This window comes from Cucurbitaria berberidis (genome assembly GCF_010015615.1).
Source record: "Cucurbitaria berberidis CBS 394.84 unplaced genomic scaffold K460scaffold_2, whole genome shotgun sequence".
Lineage (NCBI taxonomy): Eukaryota > Fungi > Ascomycota > Dothideomycetes > Pleosporales > Cucurbitariaceae > Cucurbitaria > Cucurbitaria berberidis.
In genome coordinates, this window is record NW_024468936.1 from 2243961 (window position 1) to 2263256 (window position 19296).

Genomic DNA, 19296 nt, shown 5'->3' on the forward strand with positions numbered 1-19296 from the left:
ATAATACAAAGTCTTTAATGTTGACAACGCCCCTAGTTGTTTACTTGCTCAAGTGGAGTTTTTGTGTTTTAGTGATACCCCTAGGATATGGTTACTCGGACTAAACAGAATATTAGGGAAAAGAAATTACCCAAACAAGTCCAGAACGCAGTTCAACACACACCTATGATCTCAAGTTGAATTGAAGATCCCCCTCCATTCCCATTACCATGCTCAACCCCATGCCATGCTCATGTCCCTCAAACTTCCCATCAAGATAATGAAGCGTAGTCCCATTAGACACCGTCCTCGTAACTGTCTTGCGGATCTCGGCTTAATAGTGCGCGAGCTTGTCTCTGAGTCCGGTTAGTTCGGTGGTGAGATGGCCATGCTTGCCTTGATGGTATTCGCCTTCGCAGACAAGGACTTTGTTCGTTTCGGTCAAGGTGAAGATTTCTGATTTGAGCTCCGTAACAGTATGCTCTGCACGGCGGAGAGACTCTTCCAGGCTGGTGATGTGATGGTGATTCTCTACATTTTCCTGCGTTCGTCCTCCAAGTCTTTCTTGTGTTGATCGCACTCGATGATGCGAACTGTCTCTTTGAGTTTGTGATGATAGTGCTCCACACGATCATGTCGTCGGGCCAACTCTATGAAATCTCGAGAGCACTGCTCCCCTGCCCTGAATTTAGCCTTCTTGACATCATCTTGAAGCAGGCCTTTCTCATGGAGATATTCGGCCCACTCCAACTCGAAATCTTGATGCGGTCGGAAGGAAACAAGACCTCTTTGCGGGTATACTCAAACTTTGTCGAGGTTCCTGTGAACTTGCTCTGCAAGTCGGTGTGCTCACGCAGCAGGTTTCGAAAATCGCCCTGATGTTTGGGCGAGTCATTTCTGGCGGAGTCGCGATTGTCTTCAGAGCAAAGAACTTGCCTTCTGCTTGTGATGTAAGCTCCATGTACATCTTGCTATGATGGGACTGCAGGAACGCGGCCTTCATCTTCGTGATGGCAAGCTTCTCGGGCGTAATATCGGCCTTGGATGCTTCATCAATCTCCATTGTTAAGCGTGAACGAGGACCAACCTAGCACCATAAGATATCATTGAAACATCAACAAAGCACGAGCCGATTAAATGAAGTCAAGTGTAGAATCATATTACTTAGTAGCGCTTGAAAGCAAGCTGTGCTGTGAGACTGTCGCCATGCGGACGCTAGTTCGCTATGTAGAGATCGTAATGCATCTCCGTCCTATTTGTACACTTCCTAACGATGAAAGAGATACAGTGGTCTCGCCAAGGAAGCCATCATGTGCAAAAGAACACTGAGGCACAAGTCTGGCGCAAGTCATGGATAGATGGAGAGACTGAAAGTCAAACGATAGCCAACCACGCTTGAAGTGCATATGCTCCATATATCTCGAATGACGCTCAGGCGCTACGCATATCGAATAGTGAAGGGAGCGCTTAACCAAACACGCTACTAATAGCAAGCTTTGATGGCTCGCTCACGACGCGGTCATCATCGTCCCCGTCCTCGTAGACTGACTGCGGGTCATCGGAACCCTCAGTGCGCACCAAGAGCTGCTCATCAATCTCCTGACGGTAAGAAACTTCAGTGTCATCTGCGCCCTGTTCGATCCCGATAACCTTCTGCATGCTTAGCTCAATCTCGACCTCCTCGTCCGGGCCAAGCGTTTGTTCCTGGACCCCATCCTCAAACTCATCGTCTTGGAAGTCCTCTTGAATCTCGGCTTCATCACCACTGGCCTCAATTTGCTCGGAAATGAACGAACCTTCTTCCTCTTGGTCCTCCTCTCCCACTATATCACTGGTCACTGGGACATTCTCTTCGGTGCCGATATCGGCATCCTCCTCTGTCTCTTCTTCTTCTTCTTCGACAGGAGCTGGGCCAGAGGTGCTGCCATCGAGCAATTGCTGAAGGAGTTCCTGTATCTGAGCGGCGAATTTATCCGGAACCTCAATGGTAGTATAGCCGCGTCGCTTGCGAGGAGCAGCGAGCTTCACTGGCTTCACTATAGCAGCTTTCGAAGCCTTACGACCAGCAGCAGCCTTTTTGGGAGCGGGGGCATCGACAGCGACCTTGCGTGGTCGTCCGCGCTTAGCTGTTGAGGGTGCTGGCTCTTTCTTTGCAATCTCCCGGGTTGGAGGTAGACGCGTCCGGAGCCTGTCGGTACCGGCAGCAGGAGCAGTCTTAGAGCGAGGAGAAGAGCGCTTATCGACTCTCGGAGAGCCCACGAGGTTGAGCGCAGCCGATTTTGCTGGACGACCGCGCTTCTTCTGGGCAGGCGCGTCTTCAACAGCCGATTCCTCCTTTCGCGGTCTTCCGGCGCGCTTCTTGGGCGTAGGAGTTAGAGCTTCTGCGACGGGCTCAGGTTGGGGCGCAATGAATGAGTGGCGCCCGCGTCTGGGCGTCTCCTCGATGGCAGGAGCCTGCTCTTCGGGCTGCGCTTTGGCAGGACGTCCGCGCTTCTTTGCGGGTTCAGCTGTAGCTTCGACGACATCGGCTTTGGCAGGACGACCACGCTTCTTTGCGGGTTCGGCTATATCTTCGATGACATCGGCTTTGGCAGGGCGACCGCGCTTTGATGGCGTGCTATTCGCGACGACAGGAGCTGTTTCTGGCAGCGCAATCTTCTTGGGTCGACCACGGCCACCAACCATATTTGCTCGTGATTTATGAGCTATTTTGAGTCGTAATGTGGTGTCTGATAATTGCGCGATGGGCAATTGAGCGGCGGGTTTGAAGGTGTTGATAGCCAAAGGGCTGTTGCGGAAGGAGCTTGAGTGGAGCCGTTGCCCAGGTGCGGAGCTAACTCGTTAGCGCGCTTTTTCCAATGTTTGCTCTGAGCTCACTTAGAATTTACCCTACCTTTACTTTTGTAGGAATACCTACATATGCTAGTCTACGTAGCTACTACTGCCTCTTTGCAGGTAATTGCATTAATGTAATTGAACAAGGGAGGGTTAGCGGTGACGTCAGATCTACTACTGCCCTGTCACCACTCCTACGTACCAAACTTTCACTATGCGCTGCCCCGGCCTCTATCTAACACTGCGTTGCCTCAGAGTCAACGAGATTCGCCTGACCATGCATCGACGCTTCCAAATATTGTGTGTATGTCTACCAACAGAAGAATTGAACTGCGCGCAATTCGGCTTCTCTGCACTGGACATCCATAGGACAGTTTATAAACACGAGAGCGCACCCATGACGAAGTTGAACGCGATCCAAATGCGATAACTCCTGGATCGGCCGTATGTGACCACGGGCAGGACACCGCAGAAGTTCAACTATCATACAAACATAACAACGATGGCCCTACCTTGTTTAAGGTAATGTAACTCTGGTGGTTCTTCAAAATAGAGGGAGTAGCGTGAACAGGCGCTTGAATCGTAGCTCGACAAGGTGCAAACGTATGTTTAAGCAACCAAAGTCACCCACCTCATCAATTTTACTTGCTCCCACGGTGAAAGATCCTTCAAGTCCGTCTCAAACCATTCCGTCTACCACGCACATCGTCAAGTCAGCCATTGCCTAAACCAATCCACAGCAGCATCCTTCCCCCTAATCATAGCCTCTCTCTCCCCATCGACCTTCTCATCCCCCTTCGTCAAACACCCATGTGCCACATCAGGGAAATGCACCCACTCGACCGGCAAGCCCTTCCCATCCACCCCACGCGGCTTGCCCAGCACCAATTTCTGAAACGCATGCAACTTCAACTCATCTGTGAATACTCTATCCGTTTCTGGAGCCAGGAACTGCACCGGCACGGAAATGCCTTCCAAATCGCTCTCGGTGAGCCACGATGGATGACCTACAACGACAGCGTCGACAAGTGGAGGCCTGGCAGCGAGACGAAGGACAGCCCAGCCACCGAAACAGTACCCTACAGCCCCGATCTTCTTATACCCATTTTCACGAAGGGTTTTTGCGCAGGCGAAGATTTCCGGCTCGCGTACCTCGCGGGCGTTGCGCGTCTGGAAGCCCCTCAAGTCCACGTCATGGAATCTTCCTTCGAGAATCGCGACTTGGTCCAGTTCCTCCCCCCCGAAGAAATCGGGTATGTAGACTGTTACATTCGCCTCTCGGGCGAAGTGATCGGCGAGGAGACGGGCGTTGATAAATTTCCACCCTAGAGCGTCATGGATATAGAGCACTGCGGCGTTGGGGTTTGTGCCAGTGATGTAGGTTGGAATGTTGGAGAGGGTGGTGTCATGCCCTGTGGGGGTCTCATCCCACGCGAAGCTTTTGAGGCAGCAGGATGAAAACGTGTTCTCGGGCGCCATATTCGAATAAAAGCTATCAGGTACTTTGTGATCAGGTCTAAGACGTCGGGGAGAACAGAAGTTAGGGGTGGTCCTTCAAAATCGATCTCGTGTCTAACGTAACAAGAGTTCAAGAGCGACGTAAAAGACTGTTCACTGTTTAGCCACTGCACCTTATCTGTATTTTCCGCATAATATCATATCCCCTCTTCCACGCCACATGCACGGTAAGCGTGACCGGAGTTATCGCTGGCCTTGAGGACTATCTCCACGCGAGTACGAATATATGCTAAACACATATTTCTAACGGGACTTGGCGAATCGTGGAAATCTTCCGGCTCATATCTTGTGCGGTCGACATTCAGTGCACCGTATCATGGAACAAAGTCTTCGTTGGGGGGAACCAACATGCGCTACGCTCATCATAACCTTACCCGAAAAGAAAAGAAATCCGCTTTGCCTGGTAGAGAATAGTCATGAGCAAGCCGGCGTAATGGAGTCAACGGAAAAGAGACTGACTTGTTAAGATTATGCATAGTAAATATCAATGCTGAGTGTAAGAGCGCCTGTTGAAGGCCCGGCGCTGTTGAAAGGCCAATGCGTCTAAATGCTGCAATGAGAACCGCCGTTGTAGAGTGATGAACTCCTCAACCCAAACGCCTTTTCGATGAGACATAACTCGTGGATGATGTACAAAGTGCATGCAGAGAGTGGTTGAACTCTTCCGCACAGTGAGTCAATGCGCCTACAAACCGCCTCCATGTGCCCGATGCCTGACGCCAGACCTACCGTCTGTTGATGAGGTTTAGGAACTCCTCCCTCGTCCTAGCAGTGGAGCGCATACGGCCGAGCATGCAGCTTGTGGTGGTTGTAGCTCCAGTTTTTTGAACGCCGCGCATCACCATGCAGAGATGACTCGATTCGACTACGACAGCGACACCTTGTGGTTGGAGCATTTCAGAGAGGGCGAGAGCAACTTGCTTGGTCAGACGCTCTTGCACTTGCAGGCGGCGGGCAAACATTTCGGCAATCCGAGCTAGCTTGGAGAGGCCGATAACGCGGCGGTTTGGAATGTAGCCAATGTGCATCTACAGGTTCACGTTAGAAGGGATTGCATGAACGCATGGCATGGGAGTGGAGAAGTGTCGAGTCGAGCAAGAAATAGGAAGATTGGACATTGAGGAAAGCGGGAAAGGCTTACTTTGCCGGTGAAGGGGACCAGATGGTGCTCGCAGAGCGAAAAGATCTCAATGTCTTTGACAATGACTAGTTCGTCGTGATCCTCGTGGAAGACGGCGCCATTGACGATGTCGCGCAGGTTCTCTTCGTAGCCTTTGGTGAAGAACAGCAAGGCCTTTGCATAGCGCTCTGGTGTGTCCAGTAGGCCCTCCCGGTCAGGGTCTTCGCCGAGACATTCGAGCATGGTTCTGACAGCGCCGGCCAGCTTGGTGAGGTTTTGGGCCTTTTCCTCTTCAGTGGCCTCTTTGCGCCCGCGCGTGCCTTTGCTAGGCCAACTAAGCCCGTCAAAGTCGATGGTGGGGTGCTGGGTGTACGGGCTGTGGGCGCGACTCGTCGCCAACGGTGTCTTCGCAACGGCGTCCTCGTTGGAGCCCTCGGCATCCGTCTCGCCGTTTATAATCTCGTGTCGGCCGTGCGCGCCCGCATCGTCCATGTTTGCGGGGAGGTAGCCCTCCGGCCCGTCAAAGTTGACCATCTGGCGGCCGCGATTCGATGTCTCTATGGCGTTGTAAAGCGACTCGCGCTCCCTCTGGTCGCGCACCTCTTGCGATACTCGGAGAGGCGATCCGCCGTTCACCATGTGTGTGGGAAGTGCCGACTTGGGTTTGGGCGTGTCGGCATCCATGGTTGCGGGGAATTTGTCGGAAGTGGTGGTGCGGGCAAAAGTTTCTTTAGTACGCGGCTGGGATGGTGGTCTCGGTATCTATAGTGGCTGTGGATTGGGAGAGGGCACGAGTGCCTGTAAAGTTTGATCGATCCGGCGCATGCTGACCGTGGGTTATTTGTCGGGGATTTGCTTGACTGCAATCGAATTACCTTCACTTGCGCATGCGGAAAAGAGTTTAGCGCCCCAAACTGGGTCTGCCAAGGCCCATGACGCCAGGTCACGGGACTTCTGGCTGAGTGGCGGTATGCCGGTCGACCCAGCACGAGTTCCGAGGACACAACACCACCTCTCTCGCAACGCGACCCGCCCACCCATCATGCACGTCTGGCTGAGGTATGTACGCGCTGGAAGATACAAAAGAACCCGTCCTACGCAATATTCACTATAGTGCAGCGACCATGGCGACGCGGGGATAGACGGTCTGGAAGGGGTCTGACGGCTCTCACCCGTCCCCGCCAGCTCCAACACCACCAACTCTAATACCACCAGCAACGCGGGCCAGTCGTCACAGTATCGCCTCGATCGAGTCGCACCTCTATGCGTTTCGACAGAGGATGCATGTGTTTATTACGGGAGATGGATCGGGCGCATGGCGCGAGGTAGTGACATGATGGTGGTCGCTGTGCGATAGGGACGCACCCACATATTGGCGCCCACGTTCTGTATCTCGCAGGCCTGCAAAAGGTATACTAACAGTCGCTGTGCATTCTTGTCAACATCGATTGCATCAGCAAGGCAGTGCGCCAATATGCTGCTGCTTCACCCGCCTCCAGGCACTTTACCTAGGCCTTGGTTCTGCCATTGTCTGCGTGGCATACCGCTCTCGCGTAACCGGTGTGGGTATGCTCCAAGGAAAGCAGGGAGCAGGGAGCAGGAAACCCTAAACGACATCAACATGGCCATGACCTGCGACTTGTTTAGGTGAGCGTCCGCCGACTACCCACCTTTGGAGTCGGGCAAGGAAAGTGGGCGCGTTTTGAACACTTCTACCTCTACATGATGACTCCTTGTCTACTCTTCGGCGTCTCGAGCGTTCGACGTCTTGATGCTCCTACACGGGCATGCTCACCTTTTCTTCATTCTTCAGGAACACATTACACCTGTGTTCTCGTGCCCTTACAGTCGAATGCCCCGCTTCACAAGTCCGACGCCATCTACCTGGCTCCAATTCCTTGAGAGTACGAACTCGGACGACAGAGACATCATTCGAGACTCCAGCCTCGTGAGTCTACAACCTGCGGCCCCATGTCCATGTTCAACACTGCCATGCTTGCACCATGTCACTTGGCTTCACGTTACCTTTCATATATTGCTTGAAAGCGTAATCCTCGAGAGGCTGCTTTGGGGTACATGTGGATAGCTGGAAGGCTGGCTGTAGGCGTGATTTGTATTAGATAGTTATCGTGAAGCCTTTTGGGCGCATCAGAAGCACTGCAAGCAAGGAGAGGAGAAGCGAGCACACACAAGACAGACAAGCGCTGAAGAGGGCGTTCTCTGGAGCCGAGCTGGAGTGCTGAAAGAATCCGGGGGTTGAATCATGTGCGGGCTTCATGGGAGGTCCTCCTTGTCACGGGTCTTGGCGTAATCGATAGCGGCAGGCAAAAGGCGGCGGGCGAGAAGGCCTGCAGCGGCACGACAGCATCGCTGAAGACGAGCACCGACGGCAGCGCACCCGCTGAAGTGTCTTCGAACCGGTCGCAGCAGATCCCTCTTATTGTTTTACCATTCTGCTACTCACCTTTCCAGCTAGGGCCGAGATTGCGAAGTTGGGTCGACGTCTTGACGCTCGGTTAGGCCGTGGCATTCTGACCACCCGAACCTTGATGCTGCAACCTTCCCATCTCTAATGACATTCCTGCCTCTATGGCTGCCCTGCGACGGGCCCAGGATATAGACCAGTGGAGACCAGAGGACTCGTCTATTAGGGACAGAGAGAGACCCAGGGAACGTTCACGGGAACCCATCACCGAACCCAGAACATCGTCACCGGCGCCACGCGCTGCGAGGGACTCTTCCAGACGTCGCACCCACGACACCGACACTCGCTCATCGACAAAGCACGCGAGAGGACGCTCACACGAGAGGAGTTTGAGTAGAGAGCGTACGCGTCGTCGTAGTCGCGGAGCTTCTAGAGAGGAGCGCTATCGAGGCTCGAGAAGGGAACCCAGTTCAGACAGGGCTGCACACTCAGGGCGACACCATCACCACCACCACCACCATCGCGACACGACGCCATCCTCGAAACGCCATCACAGTCGCTCTCCATCCCCCAGGGCCTCCCACAAGCGAGCAAAGCGCCATACGAGTCGTAGCACAGCACGTTCGAGATCGCGGACACGGCGTGCAGATTCGACGCACCGACCCGTAGAGAGGCGATACTCGCCACGAACCCAGCGCTCTGACCGCGACCGACCACCGCGCCGACCCACGCCAGACACAGACACGTATATACCGCCTTCCTCAGCCCGCCGCCGTTCGCCATCTGTTGATTCACACTACAGAGCAACTGCACCTCGGACGCGGAGAACGTCTGCTTCACCCGCTAGGAGGTCGAGGCGTGAACCGACGCCTAGGAAGTCGTCACCTAGGAGAAGCGACAGGCGGAATAAGACGCCTTTTGAAGAGTCTAGGGAACACAAGCACAGCTCGACACGCGACAGGGACCAAAGTCGCAGCCGAATCTCCAGACACGCCAGGTCTCGCTCTCCACTGCGCAGGCGATCTCCTGCACCCGTCCGCAGAAGCTCCCCACACAGCCTCGACCGGACTAGAGCATCACCTCGTGGGAGTCGTTCTCCTCGTGCACCCCGTCGCCGCCGCTCTTCTCGGTCGCCGTCCCCTACCTCAAAACCTCGACAACGCCCGGACAAAACAACCAAACCGGACAAACTAATTCGCGCAAACAACCCCACCTCGCGCAGAGGTTCGCCTGCACCTGCCTCAGGTTACAACTCAGATACGTCAAAAGAGAAGAACAAGGAAGATAAGATGAGGGGAGCGAACCACTACCAAGGCCGCGGTGGGCCTGGCTTTCAACATTCTCCACCATACCCTGCACATAACCAATACCCTCCTCAGGGCCAGTCACCTTACCATGGCGGTCGGGGAGGATGGAGTGGGCAGCAATACTCCAACCAAGGGTAAGCTCCAACTCCATAACTTTTTATCGTGTGCTAACGCTTAGCAGCTCTCCCATGCAAGGCTACTCGCCAAACCAATCGCCATATAATCAAAACCAACAATCACCTGGATACTATCAACATCAGTCATATCCCGCTCAACATGGTTTCCAGAATACCCCCTATCGAGGAGGTCACGGTGGCTTCCGTGGGAATCACTTCAATGGTCCTGATAGGCGGTTGTCGGGCCCTGGCGCAAATGCCCCATTTGGAGCGCAGGGCGGCCGAGGTCGCGGTGGAGCGCCCACACAGTTCTCAAATCTGTCGTGGACGCCAGCCTCTGGGACGCGAGGCGGCCGACCGGCCACCGAGGCACCACGCCCACAGCCTGCCCCGGCAGCGTCCACCGAGGCTGCAGCCGTCGATGCTGACGACAATCCATTTCGTCCTTCGAAAGACCTGCGCGTAGAAGATGAAGGCCCCAAAGAAGAGAAGATAGCACCACCGAACAAATCTTCCGCTGCTTCTCTGGCACAGCCAAAGTCAGGCTTCAGTTTCTCCCTCAAGACAAAGAATCCAGTGCCTCCGGCTAGTAAGGCTAAGCTTGGACTGGAAGAACCCGAGAAGCCAGAAGTATCAACTAAGGAGTCTCTGCTGGCCCCTAAAACGAAAGAGGCGTTAGCTCGCGAATCCGCATCACGCTATCCTTCGGAATCAAGAGGTGACCGGGACCGCGATCCTCGGGATAGGGACTATGATCGAGACCGGAACCACGATCGTGACCGAGATTACCGTGACAGGGACCGCCGATTCGATGATTACTATGATCGAAAGCCCGCTTACAGAGATCCTCGCGATAGAGACCCGCGAGATATACGCGACCCGCGAGATACATATTATCGTGACAGAGAACGGGATTATAGGGACCCACGGGACCGAGATGTACGCGATCTGCGCGATGCTCGAGATATACGTGATGGAAGGGACCGAGATCCGCGGGACCTGCGTGACCCACGAGACGCTCGAGATATTCGAGATAGAGATCGCAGAGACCCTTACCCGCCTCGGCGACCGGAGCCGCGGCCTGACACTCGTCTTGGTGCTCGACCAGAACGGCGAACACCTCCACCCGAAGTACCAAAGACGAAAATCATTAAGAAGAAGCGAATGAAGCCTCGACCAACACTCACCCCTGAGCATGCGGCCTCAGACTCTGTATACTACCGGAAACCGGGTAACGAATCTGTGGTAGGCGCAGGTACATTCGGCAAAGTCTTCAAGGGTATACATGTCTATACAAAGGACATGGTGGCTCTGAAGAAAATTCGTATGGAGGGCGAGCGCGATGGTGTGAGTAATGCCCAAATATCATGAATTGGGTTTACATACTAATCAATTATAGTTTCCCATTACTGCTATCCGAGAAATCAAACTTCTTCAGTCTCTCAACCATGACAACGTTGTCAAGCTACGAGAAGTCATGGTCGAGAAGAATGACTGCTTCATGGTCTTTGAGTACCTTTCTCACGACCTTACTGGTCTGCTAAATCACCCGACCTTTAACCTCGAACCATCCCACAAGAAGGATCTTGCGAAACAGCTCTTCGAGGGCTTGGACTACCTTCACCGCCGTGGCGTATTACATCGCGACATTAAAGCGGCAAATATCTTAGTATCTAATACAGGCCAATTGAAACTTGCGGATTTCGGACTCGCACGGTTCTATGCGAAGAGCAGCAAGCTCGACTATACCAACCGCGTTATAACCATCTGGTATCGCTCACCCGAACTTCTACTGGGGGAAACGCAGTACGGACCCGCAGTCGACATCTGGTCAGCAGCATGTGTACTTGTGGAGATCTTCACTCGACACGCCATCTTCCCGGGCGATGGAGGCGAGATCAATCAGCTTGACAAGATCTACAATGTTCTCGGCACTCCAACAGTGCAAGACTGGCCTGGCATCGTCGACATGCAGTGGTTTGAACTGCTTCGCCCTACCGAACGGAAGCCTTCAACCTTTGAAGAGAAGTACAAAGATAGGGTCAGCCCAATGGGATTCGAGCTGCTGCAAGCCATGTTCCTATACGACCCTACTGCGCGGCCCACCGCCGCGGATGTGCTCGAGCACCCCTTCTTCACAAGCGAGGCACCCGTTCCCCGGCGTGCGGAAGCACTGAAGGAGTTGGAGGGTGATTGGCACGAGTTTGAAAGCAAGGCGCTCAGGAAGGAGAAGGAGAAGCACGACAAAGAAACGCGGCGGGCGGCAAGAGAGGAAACAGCGAAGAAAGATGAGGGCAAACGCAGGGCCGACGCGTCACTAGGAGAGGAGCGAGAGACAAAGCGTGCGAAGAGTGGTGACGTGACGGTATAGTCTGCCGATAGACTGTTAGCGGGCGCACGTTGTTTGTATGAGTAGATACTCCCCGTAGGCCACAACGCCTCAAGTCAAGGAGAAGGAGCTATAGATAATTGCTGCACCTTGAACATAATGGACCACCCACTATCCACTGATCCACTACTCACTCACCAACTATCGCCATGTCTCTGCTATTTAGCTACTTGCACGCCACTACTCCACCATCCCCTATGCAAGTCCTGGAAACCCTTCAGGAACCCAGATGTACCAAGTATACTGTTTTCGTTCGTGCGTTTCCAATCTTTGTGACGATCTCGAGGAGTAGTTACCGAGGCACGCGGAGAATCAGAAAGGGGGCGGGGCGGACTGGGTGAGTACACGGTAGACGCAGAGGTCAGATTAAGGTAAAGTGATAGCGTCTATAAGCAAGGGCTCTTTGGCTCAAATATATTTATCTCATGTCTGATGCAATACCTAGATCTTTCTAAACACCGGGTAGAGGTCGCCAACTTCCATGGGCACAATGCCAAAGCTAACATACGAATCAATATTCTCCGGCTCCAAGGTCACAAACGCCAACCCCGCATTCTTCTGCGCACTACTGACGAAAAAGCTGCCCGCGGGCAACGTTACTTCCCTTTTCAGCGTCTCCGTAGTCACCTCGTTCAGGACGGCGCCCTCGTAGTATACACGTGCTAGGCTGGAGGAGGTGATATTGTACACCTCCACCTCACCAGTGAAAACACCGGGCAAAGTTTCAACGTCGAGCCCCGAGACGCGGAGACGCTCAGCGAGATCGGACCACGCGCGAGGAATCACGTAGCCTTCGGGTCTGGCGCGCGTGAGATTCGCAGTTGCAGGCGTAGTGCTGGCGAACTCAACGGGGACCTGGACTACTTTGCCGGAGCGGCGATCGACCATTGTCCAAGTGCGGTTTGTATACGTGGTATAGTCTGTGACTACGATGGCGTCTTTGCTCTTCACTCCTTCTTCAATCGCACCTTCGATCTTTGCGTGTATTTCAGAAGCGCCATCACGCGCTGTTTCTATGACGCCGAGAATCATTTGTAGTCCCGCTAGTGTGCGGCGCTTGAAGGATTGATTCGCAATTCCTATGCCTCGCGTTTCGAAGAGGAATGTCACAGCTTGTGTTAGACCCATGGCGTTGCGACCGATCTTCGCATCGGTACCGGCTTCGTCGAATTTGGGCGGATTAGCACGCGATGCAGTCATGTATTGCTCCCCGCGCAGGCCCTTTGAAATAAGCGAGGCGTTAATAGCGGGCGCAAAGACTGTCTCGGAGAGACTGCGGATCGTAGGATGGATGTTCAAGTTCTTTGCGGCGCTGTACATGGCGTCTGCTGCATTGGAGTAGTTTCCTGCGAACCGCGAACTGGCGCCGTACTCATGCATGTCAATGGCAATGTGGGGCGCGAAGATGTTGAACCATTGTTTTATGTCACGGGTTTGCTGGCGCGCGAGCTTGGTGTGGTCGCGGTTTGGGTCGAAATTGGTAGCCAGCGTGCGTTGGAAGTAGGCGTTTCCATCTGGGTTGTACCGCGGGAGCACGATGATGTCCAGTTTCTCCAGGAAGCCGGCTGCCCATTGAGGATCAGCATCCATTGCTCCCAGTAGTGCAAGTGTTGCTTCGTCGCCTGCAGGCTCGTTTCCGTGAACGCTTCCCTGGATCCATACTCTTAATTTGTTGGACTTGCTAAAACCCGCTGACGCGCTTGGGGAGTTGGAGAGGTGGACATAGGGAAATTGCTTTCCCTCCTCGCTAAGAAAGTTCGTAACATTGTAAGACATCCATGATGGATTCTTGGCTGCGAGGAGGCGTAGGAAAGAGTCTAAGCGTAGTTAGATTAGTCCGTTCATGGGAATGTATTGTTCGTGTTCTCCTAGCTTCGTACCTAGTTTATCCTGTGTGGTGGCGCCCTCGGTCCCTTTCGTCCACCCAGCTTCGAACGAAGCATTTGGCAAAAAGGCAGGACTGTACAAAGTCACATTTGGCTCTGGAAAAGCCGTATGTTCCACCAGCTGCGAGTCCAAGTTCACTTTAACCTGGTTCTCTCCATACTGCTGTCCCTGTGCCAATGCCGAGGCAGCAAACAGCGGAAGGAGTGTAGATGTTAGGAGTATACCCATTCTCGCTCAAAAACACAAGTCGTTCGCGCAGCGCGTGTAGCCCCATGGCCTGCACGCGCCGCCTTCTTATCCTTTCGGCCTTTCCCCCATTCCTGCACGATAGCTTCGCATCGGCGGTACGTCAGTCAAGACCTCTTCGCCAAGGGCCCCTCCCTTGGCAACAGCCGCTCCTTCCTCTTCTGCCCATGGTGGTAAAGGATAAGAGCATCCGATAGCGGTTTATCGTGAATCATGAAGAAGTTAGCGGCGAGCCGATGCCGAAGAGCTGCGTTTCGCGGAGGATAGCCGTGGGGAGGCGACGATAGGGTAAGGGAAGGCGTTATGTAAGCGCATGGCCAACCTCCTTCACGATATACCTAGTTCTACATTCCATCATCTCACGGGGCCAATTCTATCAATCCTTCGCTCCGAGTGGTTTCACTTCAAACAAATGACTCTACTAAGTGAGGGGCGTGCTAGTCTGGCGGCCTTTGACGATCTCGGAGAAATGGTGTCGCGAATGCCGCACCGCGTCTTTTTGATCCTAGAATGAAACTTGAGGCTTCAGACCACGGTATGTAGCTAGAACTGACTGAGTAAGTCTCTTAACATCTTGAACATTACCTTATTATCTAATAGTAGCTAACATCTCTGCAAAAATCGTTGCATATCTTTAGCATCAGTTGACAACCTTCCCCAAGACACTCTTCTTCCGTCTATATATGAAGAGACGCTACACTAGAAAAGCTTCAGGACAAACTCTGCATATGCGCTCCCTCATCTCAGCGGACCAACTTCGTACATACGGATGTCACTCTGGGGTAGTTCCCAGCTTCTCCGCACCGCACTATTGATCTCCCGAAATCCCGACGCAGGTCCGGTACAGGGATCGACGACCATGTAATATATGCATAGTATGAACAAATAGAGCGACAATTCCTAGGTTAGGAAGTGCATGCGCTTGCTACGCGAACTTCATATCGATCAACATGGGAAATTACCGTTAGCATGTCTAGTCCGGTACACCATATATATGACATGGGCTGTGTTGCGGGATATATATACACTGGTAGTGTAACCCGGATAGAGTCCCTACCTAGCACTTTTCATTAATTATGCAGCTTCTGTCACGGTTCGCCGTCTGCTTGACGCTGATATCCTCACTCACCGCCGCCATTTCCGTCACTTCAACCAACTCCTGGAACATTACCAATGATATCGAAGGATCGGTTCGTCTCAACGGCCTCGCCTTCCAGCAACATGCCTTGACCACCTTTGGCGACTACCAGTATGTCGCCTTCTATAAGACGGCCACGGGATATGGCAAACACTACGTCAACCTTGGTCGACGTCGCGTCGCGCCTTCGCTAGGCGAGTGGCAGTATCTTGCATTCACTGACTACGTACAAACGACGCTGGATGAGCACAACACCATAAGTATGGGCATTAGTGGGGATGGTAGGATCCATTTAAGCTTCGACCACCACGATGTACCGCTAAATTACCGCGTGAGCAACGGAGGCATTGCAAAGACCATACCTTCCGAATGGACTGCAAGTGCATTTGGGTCCGTTCAGCACAGTCTACCGGGAAGTACAGGGCCGTGGACACCGCTAACATATCCTCGGTTCGAGAGCATCGACAACGGCGACTTGCTCATGGAGTTTCGCATTGGACAATCCGGCGCGGGGGATTCCTGGATCCATCGCTACTCTTCCACGAGCGGACAATGGAGCAATGTTGGTAAATATCTCCAGGGCCAGGACAACAATGCCTATATCAATGGTTTCACCAACCAAGATGGGAAGTTATTTGTCTCCTGGACGGTTCGAGAGACGCCGGACGCGAGCACGAATCATGATTTCTACTTCGCGCTCTCCGACGATGCAGGACGAACATGGAAACAGACTAACGGCCAAAGCGTCACCAAGCCGATAACCCCGTCAACACCCGGAATCAAAGTGTTTACTATCCCGCAGAAGAGTGAAATAATCAACCAGGAGGCACAATGTGCCGACCAAAAGGGACGCTTCCATGCTCTTATGCGGGATAAATCATCCGGTACACCTCGCTTCTACCACTACCTCCGCACTGCTGATGGCAAGTTCACCAAAACCGCCATCAATGCCCCTGGACTCTCCACGCCACCATACCTTGCGTACCGTGGAAAAATTGCGGCGACTGGAGACAATGTTGTTGCTATTTTGCCCGATCAACCCAAGCAGACGGTCCAAATATGGGCTGCGACTGCTGGCGGAGGATACACTGATTGGAAAAAGCTTGCAGAGATTACCAATATGGCGGGTGAGCCATTGGTGGACGAGCAGAGGCTGGATAAGTTTGGTGTGTTGAGTCTGTTTGTGCGCCAAGGGGGGGCTTTCGGGACGAGGAAGGTGCAGGTTTGGGACTTTGGCCTCGCGTTGTGACTGCTTTTCCTGGTTTAAAACAGTCTTCCCTATGCCCACGTCCTATATGCTAGTTCGTGAGTCGCAATGGCAATGCCTAGGTGGGTTGTGCAGACTTAGTGCATGGGATAATTCCCGGGAAGATGTGATTCGCTAACACTAAGTCGCGACATCATCGTACGTCTCCGCATATGTACCCCAGTTCAACAGATCATCTACCTGCACCTCACGCCCATTTCATCATCTACTTGCGAACTAATTTCAGCCACTTTGCGGGGAAGATACACTACTTGTCCTCGACAACCCTGATGAACTCGTACCATTCCCCGATCCTAGATCAAACTAGTGTATCGCACATCCACAACAGCCGCATGGCTAGAAATCCGACCATATGAGCCACGCTGAGCGGATCCTGGGTTCGTATGCGCATGCTGTCACTAGGTGATGCAGGATTTGCAAATGTGGGTATCTTTTAGGGTCCTTCCCGAGGCCGCGTCGGTACCGCTGAAGTATAAGGACAGCTGGGCACCCCCCTCAACCACCCTAAAGGAAGTCTATTTGAAAAGTCTCCACAATGCCTTCCTATCTATCCCTAGTGACGGCTCTCAGCTTCTTGCTCGTATTTGGAAACGCTCAAGATCCAGCTTTACAAGCCACTCCAATAGCAACAAATACTGCTATATCAACAACTTACTCACAGTCCAATGTGCCAACAGGCACACCATTGCCGGGCAACTATGATGATCCGCTTCGTCCACAGGTGCACTTTAGTCCACCTCGAGGATTCATGAACGATCCCAATGGCATGTTTGTGGATGGCAACGGAACATATCATCTCTATTATCAGTGTCCGTAACTCCAATCAATCACTGATGATACTCAGGCTGACATTAGTTACAGATAATCCCACGGCAAACGTAGCTGGTAACCAACACTGGTAAGTAATGCTCTCGGTTACGAAATTCATATGGGATAAATATTGACCTTGTATCTTTACCTTTAGGGGACATGCTACTAGTGATGACTTGTACACTTGGACCAATCAACCCATTGCTATCTTCCCCGGTGGTCCCACCGAGGGGGTCTTTTCCGGATCCGCCGTGGTAGACGTCAACAATACTTCAGGCTTCTTTCCCAACCAAACAGACGGAGTAGTTGCAATCTACACGATCAACGTTCCAGAGAACCAAACACAGCATATTGCATATTCGTACGACAACGGCTTCTCATTCATCAAGTACGAGAAAAACCCCGTCATCTCACCCGGCGGTACAAACCCTACTCAATTTCGGGATCCCAAGGTAATTTATTATGCGCCCACCAAAAGCTGGATCATGGTCGTTGCCTACCCTATTGATTTCCAAGTCGGCATCTTCTCTTCCCCCAACCTCATCGACTGGACACCTGAGAGCAACTTCACACACCACGGCTTGACGGGCCTACAGTACGAGTGTCCTAACCTGGCCGAGATGCCGGTTGAGGGTGGCTCTGGACAAATCAATGAGTCACTCTATGTCTTGCTCATTTCCGTAAATCCTGGCGCGCCGCTGGGTGGATCGATAACGGAGTACTTTGTTGGCCAGTTTAATGGAACGTACTTTGAGACACTAGACTCTACGACCAGACTGACGGACTTTGCAAAGGACCACTACGCCGGCCAATTCTTTTACGGTATTCCCGGCAGTGAAGACCAGATCACTATCAACTGGGCAAGCAACTGGCAGTACACCAATGTCGTACCCACCGCGGGTGACGTATTGGGCGATGGTTTCCGAAGCGTCATGACCGTACCTCGCGGTCACTATCTCAAAGACCTTCCCCGATTCGGCATGAGCTTGATTTCCTACCCACGGGACATCATGAGCATCGTAGAGTCTGAGCTTGCAATGAATCACTCTCTCGGAAACGGAACTGTATTTTTGGACTACTCCAACGTACAATCAGGGGCACTGTACTTTGAAGCCAACATCACAGGCCTCACGGGGCCAGAGTCGCTTGATGGTACGCTTAACTTCACATTCTCATCCTCGGTTTCTGGCGAGTCAATATCTGGTGGAACCTTCCTCTCATCTGGAGACGTGTGGTTGGACCGCGGGCATACAGATGGCTTTTCCAACCCATACTTCACGGACAAATTCTCGGCTACGGGTCTATATAATGAGGCTGTTGGTGCGTGGAAGGTCTCCGGCATTGTCGATAGAAGCGTTATTGAGCTCTTCTTGAACGGTGGGGAGAAAAGTGCGACGAGTGTATTCTTCCCCACGCAGCCCTTGAATATAATGATGTTGAAAGTATCGGGTCTCAACGCAACAGCAACGGCGAGTGTGGGCGTTTGGGCACTAAAGGCCGCATGGCTTGATCAAGCGGATGTTAATGGAACTGTCGTGGGAAATGTCACGGGAGGAAATGGGACGACGAACGCGCCCACCTTGGGGGCGGTAAGACTCTTTTGAGGATTGAGCCAGTACATGAAGAAGACATGATTAAGGTGAGGCACTCGCGGATATTCTTTAGTTGATACGTGCTCGTTAAATGAAAGATATTACTATGGACGGTCGAACGAATCTCAGAGCGTCTTCCATTCCCATGTACTTCCTCTTGGCGCTGCTGTAGGTCGTTTCTACACGAGAATGTGTTGCCGCGAAAGGTAGCCACACATCTGGGTACGCCACATAAGAAAGGAGTTAAGGGCGGTTGTGGAATCGGGGCGAATGGAGGTTCAGCCTCATCTCTAGCAAACTTGGTGTCGACATCATATTCGACATCTGAATCAGAATCCGCAACTTCGCAGATAGCTTTGCAGATAGCTTCGATGTGGTCCTCACCGCGTAGTGTCAGTGGATGCCCATCTTCCAGAGTTTCGATCGCGTCGGTCGCTGTAAGAATTGCCGTGGGCATTATGTGGGGCAAGTACGAAGACGGAGAGGCACACTTGTTGTAGTTGGGTGGAGATGAGTGAAGCTGGGTTGAATGGATAACCGGTTCTATTCAGAAAAGCTTGTTGACTTCTTAGGTTCCTAGGCGCAATAATATAACTTACCAGGCTAACGAGGCCTCGTCTTTCGCGGCGCAGGCACTGAGGCGCGAGAGTGCATTCGGTCGGGTGTT

General features: G+C 52.7%; 7 protein-coding genes across 7 annotated transcripts; 3 read left to right on the forward strand and 4 right to left on the reverse strand.

Annotated features, from left to right (window-relative positions):
* Positions 1-1118: 1118 nt before the first annotated feature.
* Positions 1119-2757, reverse strand: K460DRAFT_363765 (uncharacterized protein). The gene has a single exon (XM_040932882.1). It carries the CDS (start codon positions 2662-2664, stop codon positions 1447-1449), a length of 1218 nt encoding a protein of 405 aa, XP_040790287.1. The 5' UTR covers positions 2665-2757; the 3' UTR covers positions 1119-1446.
* A 765-nt stretch (positions 2758-3522) lies between these two features.
* On the reverse strand, positions 3523-4293 carry K460DRAFT_278171 (dienelactone hydrolase family protein; the record flags this gene model as incomplete). The annotated part of the gene is made up of 1 exon (XM_040928230.1): positions 3523-4293. The coding sequence occupies one exon, from the start codon at positions 4291-4293 to the stop codon at positions 3523-3525; it is 771 nt and encodes a 256-aa protein (XP_040790288.1).
* A 764-nt stretch (positions 4294-5057) lies between these two features.
* Positions 5058-6136, reverse strand: K460DRAFT_275967 (GTP cyclohydrolase I; the record flags this gene model as incomplete). The annotated part of the gene is made up of 2 exons (XM_040928080.1): positions 5058-5360; positions 5474-6136. The coding sequence occupies 2 exons, from the start codon at positions 6134-6136 to the stop codon at positions 5058-5060; spliced, it is 966 nt and encodes a 321-aa protein (XP_040790289.1).
* Positions 6137-8974: 2838 nt separating this feature from the next.
* Positions 8975-11755, forward strand: K460DRAFT_63167 (Pkinase-domain-containing protein). The gene is made up of 2 exons (XM_040938578.1): positions 8975-10647; positions 10700-11755. The coding sequence occupies exons 1-2, from the start codon at positions 9289-9291 to the stop codon at positions 11669-11671; spliced, it is 2331 nt and encodes a 776-aa protein (XP_040790290.1). The 5' UTR covers positions 8975-9288; the 3' UTR covers positions 11672-11755.
* Positions 11756-12130: 375 nt separating this feature from the next.
* Positions 12131-13804, reverse strand: K460DRAFT_384041 (Zn-dependent exopeptidase; the record flags this gene model as incomplete). Its single annotated transcript, XM_040935479.1, has 2 exons — positions 12131-13506; positions 13570-13804. The coding sequence occupies 2 exons, from the start codon at positions 13802-13804 to the stop codon at positions 12131-12133; spliced, it is 1611 nt and encodes a 536-aa protein (XP_040790291.1).
* Positions 13805-14776: 972 nt separating this feature from the next.
* K460DRAFT_307228 (uncharacterized protein) lies at positions 14777-16411 on the forward strand. The gene is made up of 2 exons (XM_040930061.1): positions 14777-14852; positions 14905-16411. Exons 1-2 carry the CDS (start codon positions 14817-14819, stop codon positions 16207-16209), a joined length of 1341 nt encoding a protein of 446 aa, XP_040790292.1. The 5' UTR covers positions 14777-14816; the 3' UTR covers positions 16210-16411.
* Positions 16412-16762: 351 nt separating this feature from the next.
* K460DRAFT_333029 (glycoside hydrolase family 32 protein) lies at positions 16763-18718 on the forward strand (the record flags this gene model as incomplete). The annotated part of the gene is made up of 3 exons (XM_040930863.1): positions 16763-17036; positions 17089-17125; positions 17192-18718. The coding sequence occupies 3 exons, from the start codon at positions 16763-16765 to the stop codon at positions 18639-18641; spliced, it is 1761 nt and encodes a 586-aa protein (XP_040790293.1). The 3' UTR covers positions 18642-18718.
* Positions 18719-19296: the final 578 nt, after the last annotated feature.

Excerpts from the sequence above, each read along its gene's own strand:
- K460DRAFT_63167 (XM_040938578.1), top strand. The coding sequence starts at position 9,289 with ATGGAGTGGGCAGCAATACTCCAACCAAGGGTAAGCTCCAACTCCATA. Across the intron at positions 10,648-10,699 it reads TGGAGGGCGAGCGCGATGGT|TTTCCCATTACTGCTATCCG; the intron begins GTGAGTAATGCC and ends AATCAATTATAG.
- K460DRAFT_363765 (XM_040932882.1), bottom strand. The coding sequence starts at position 2,664 with ATGGTTGGTGGCCGTGGTCGACCCAAGAAGATTGCGCTGCCAGAAACA.
- K460DRAFT_307228 (XM_040930061.1), top strand. The coding sequence starts at position 14,817 with ATGACATGGGCTGTGTTGCGGGATATATATACACTG. Across the intron at positions 14,853-14,904 it reads TGCGGGATATATATACACTG|CTTCTGTCACGGTTCGCCGT; the intron begins GTAGTGTAACCC and ends TTAATTATGCAG.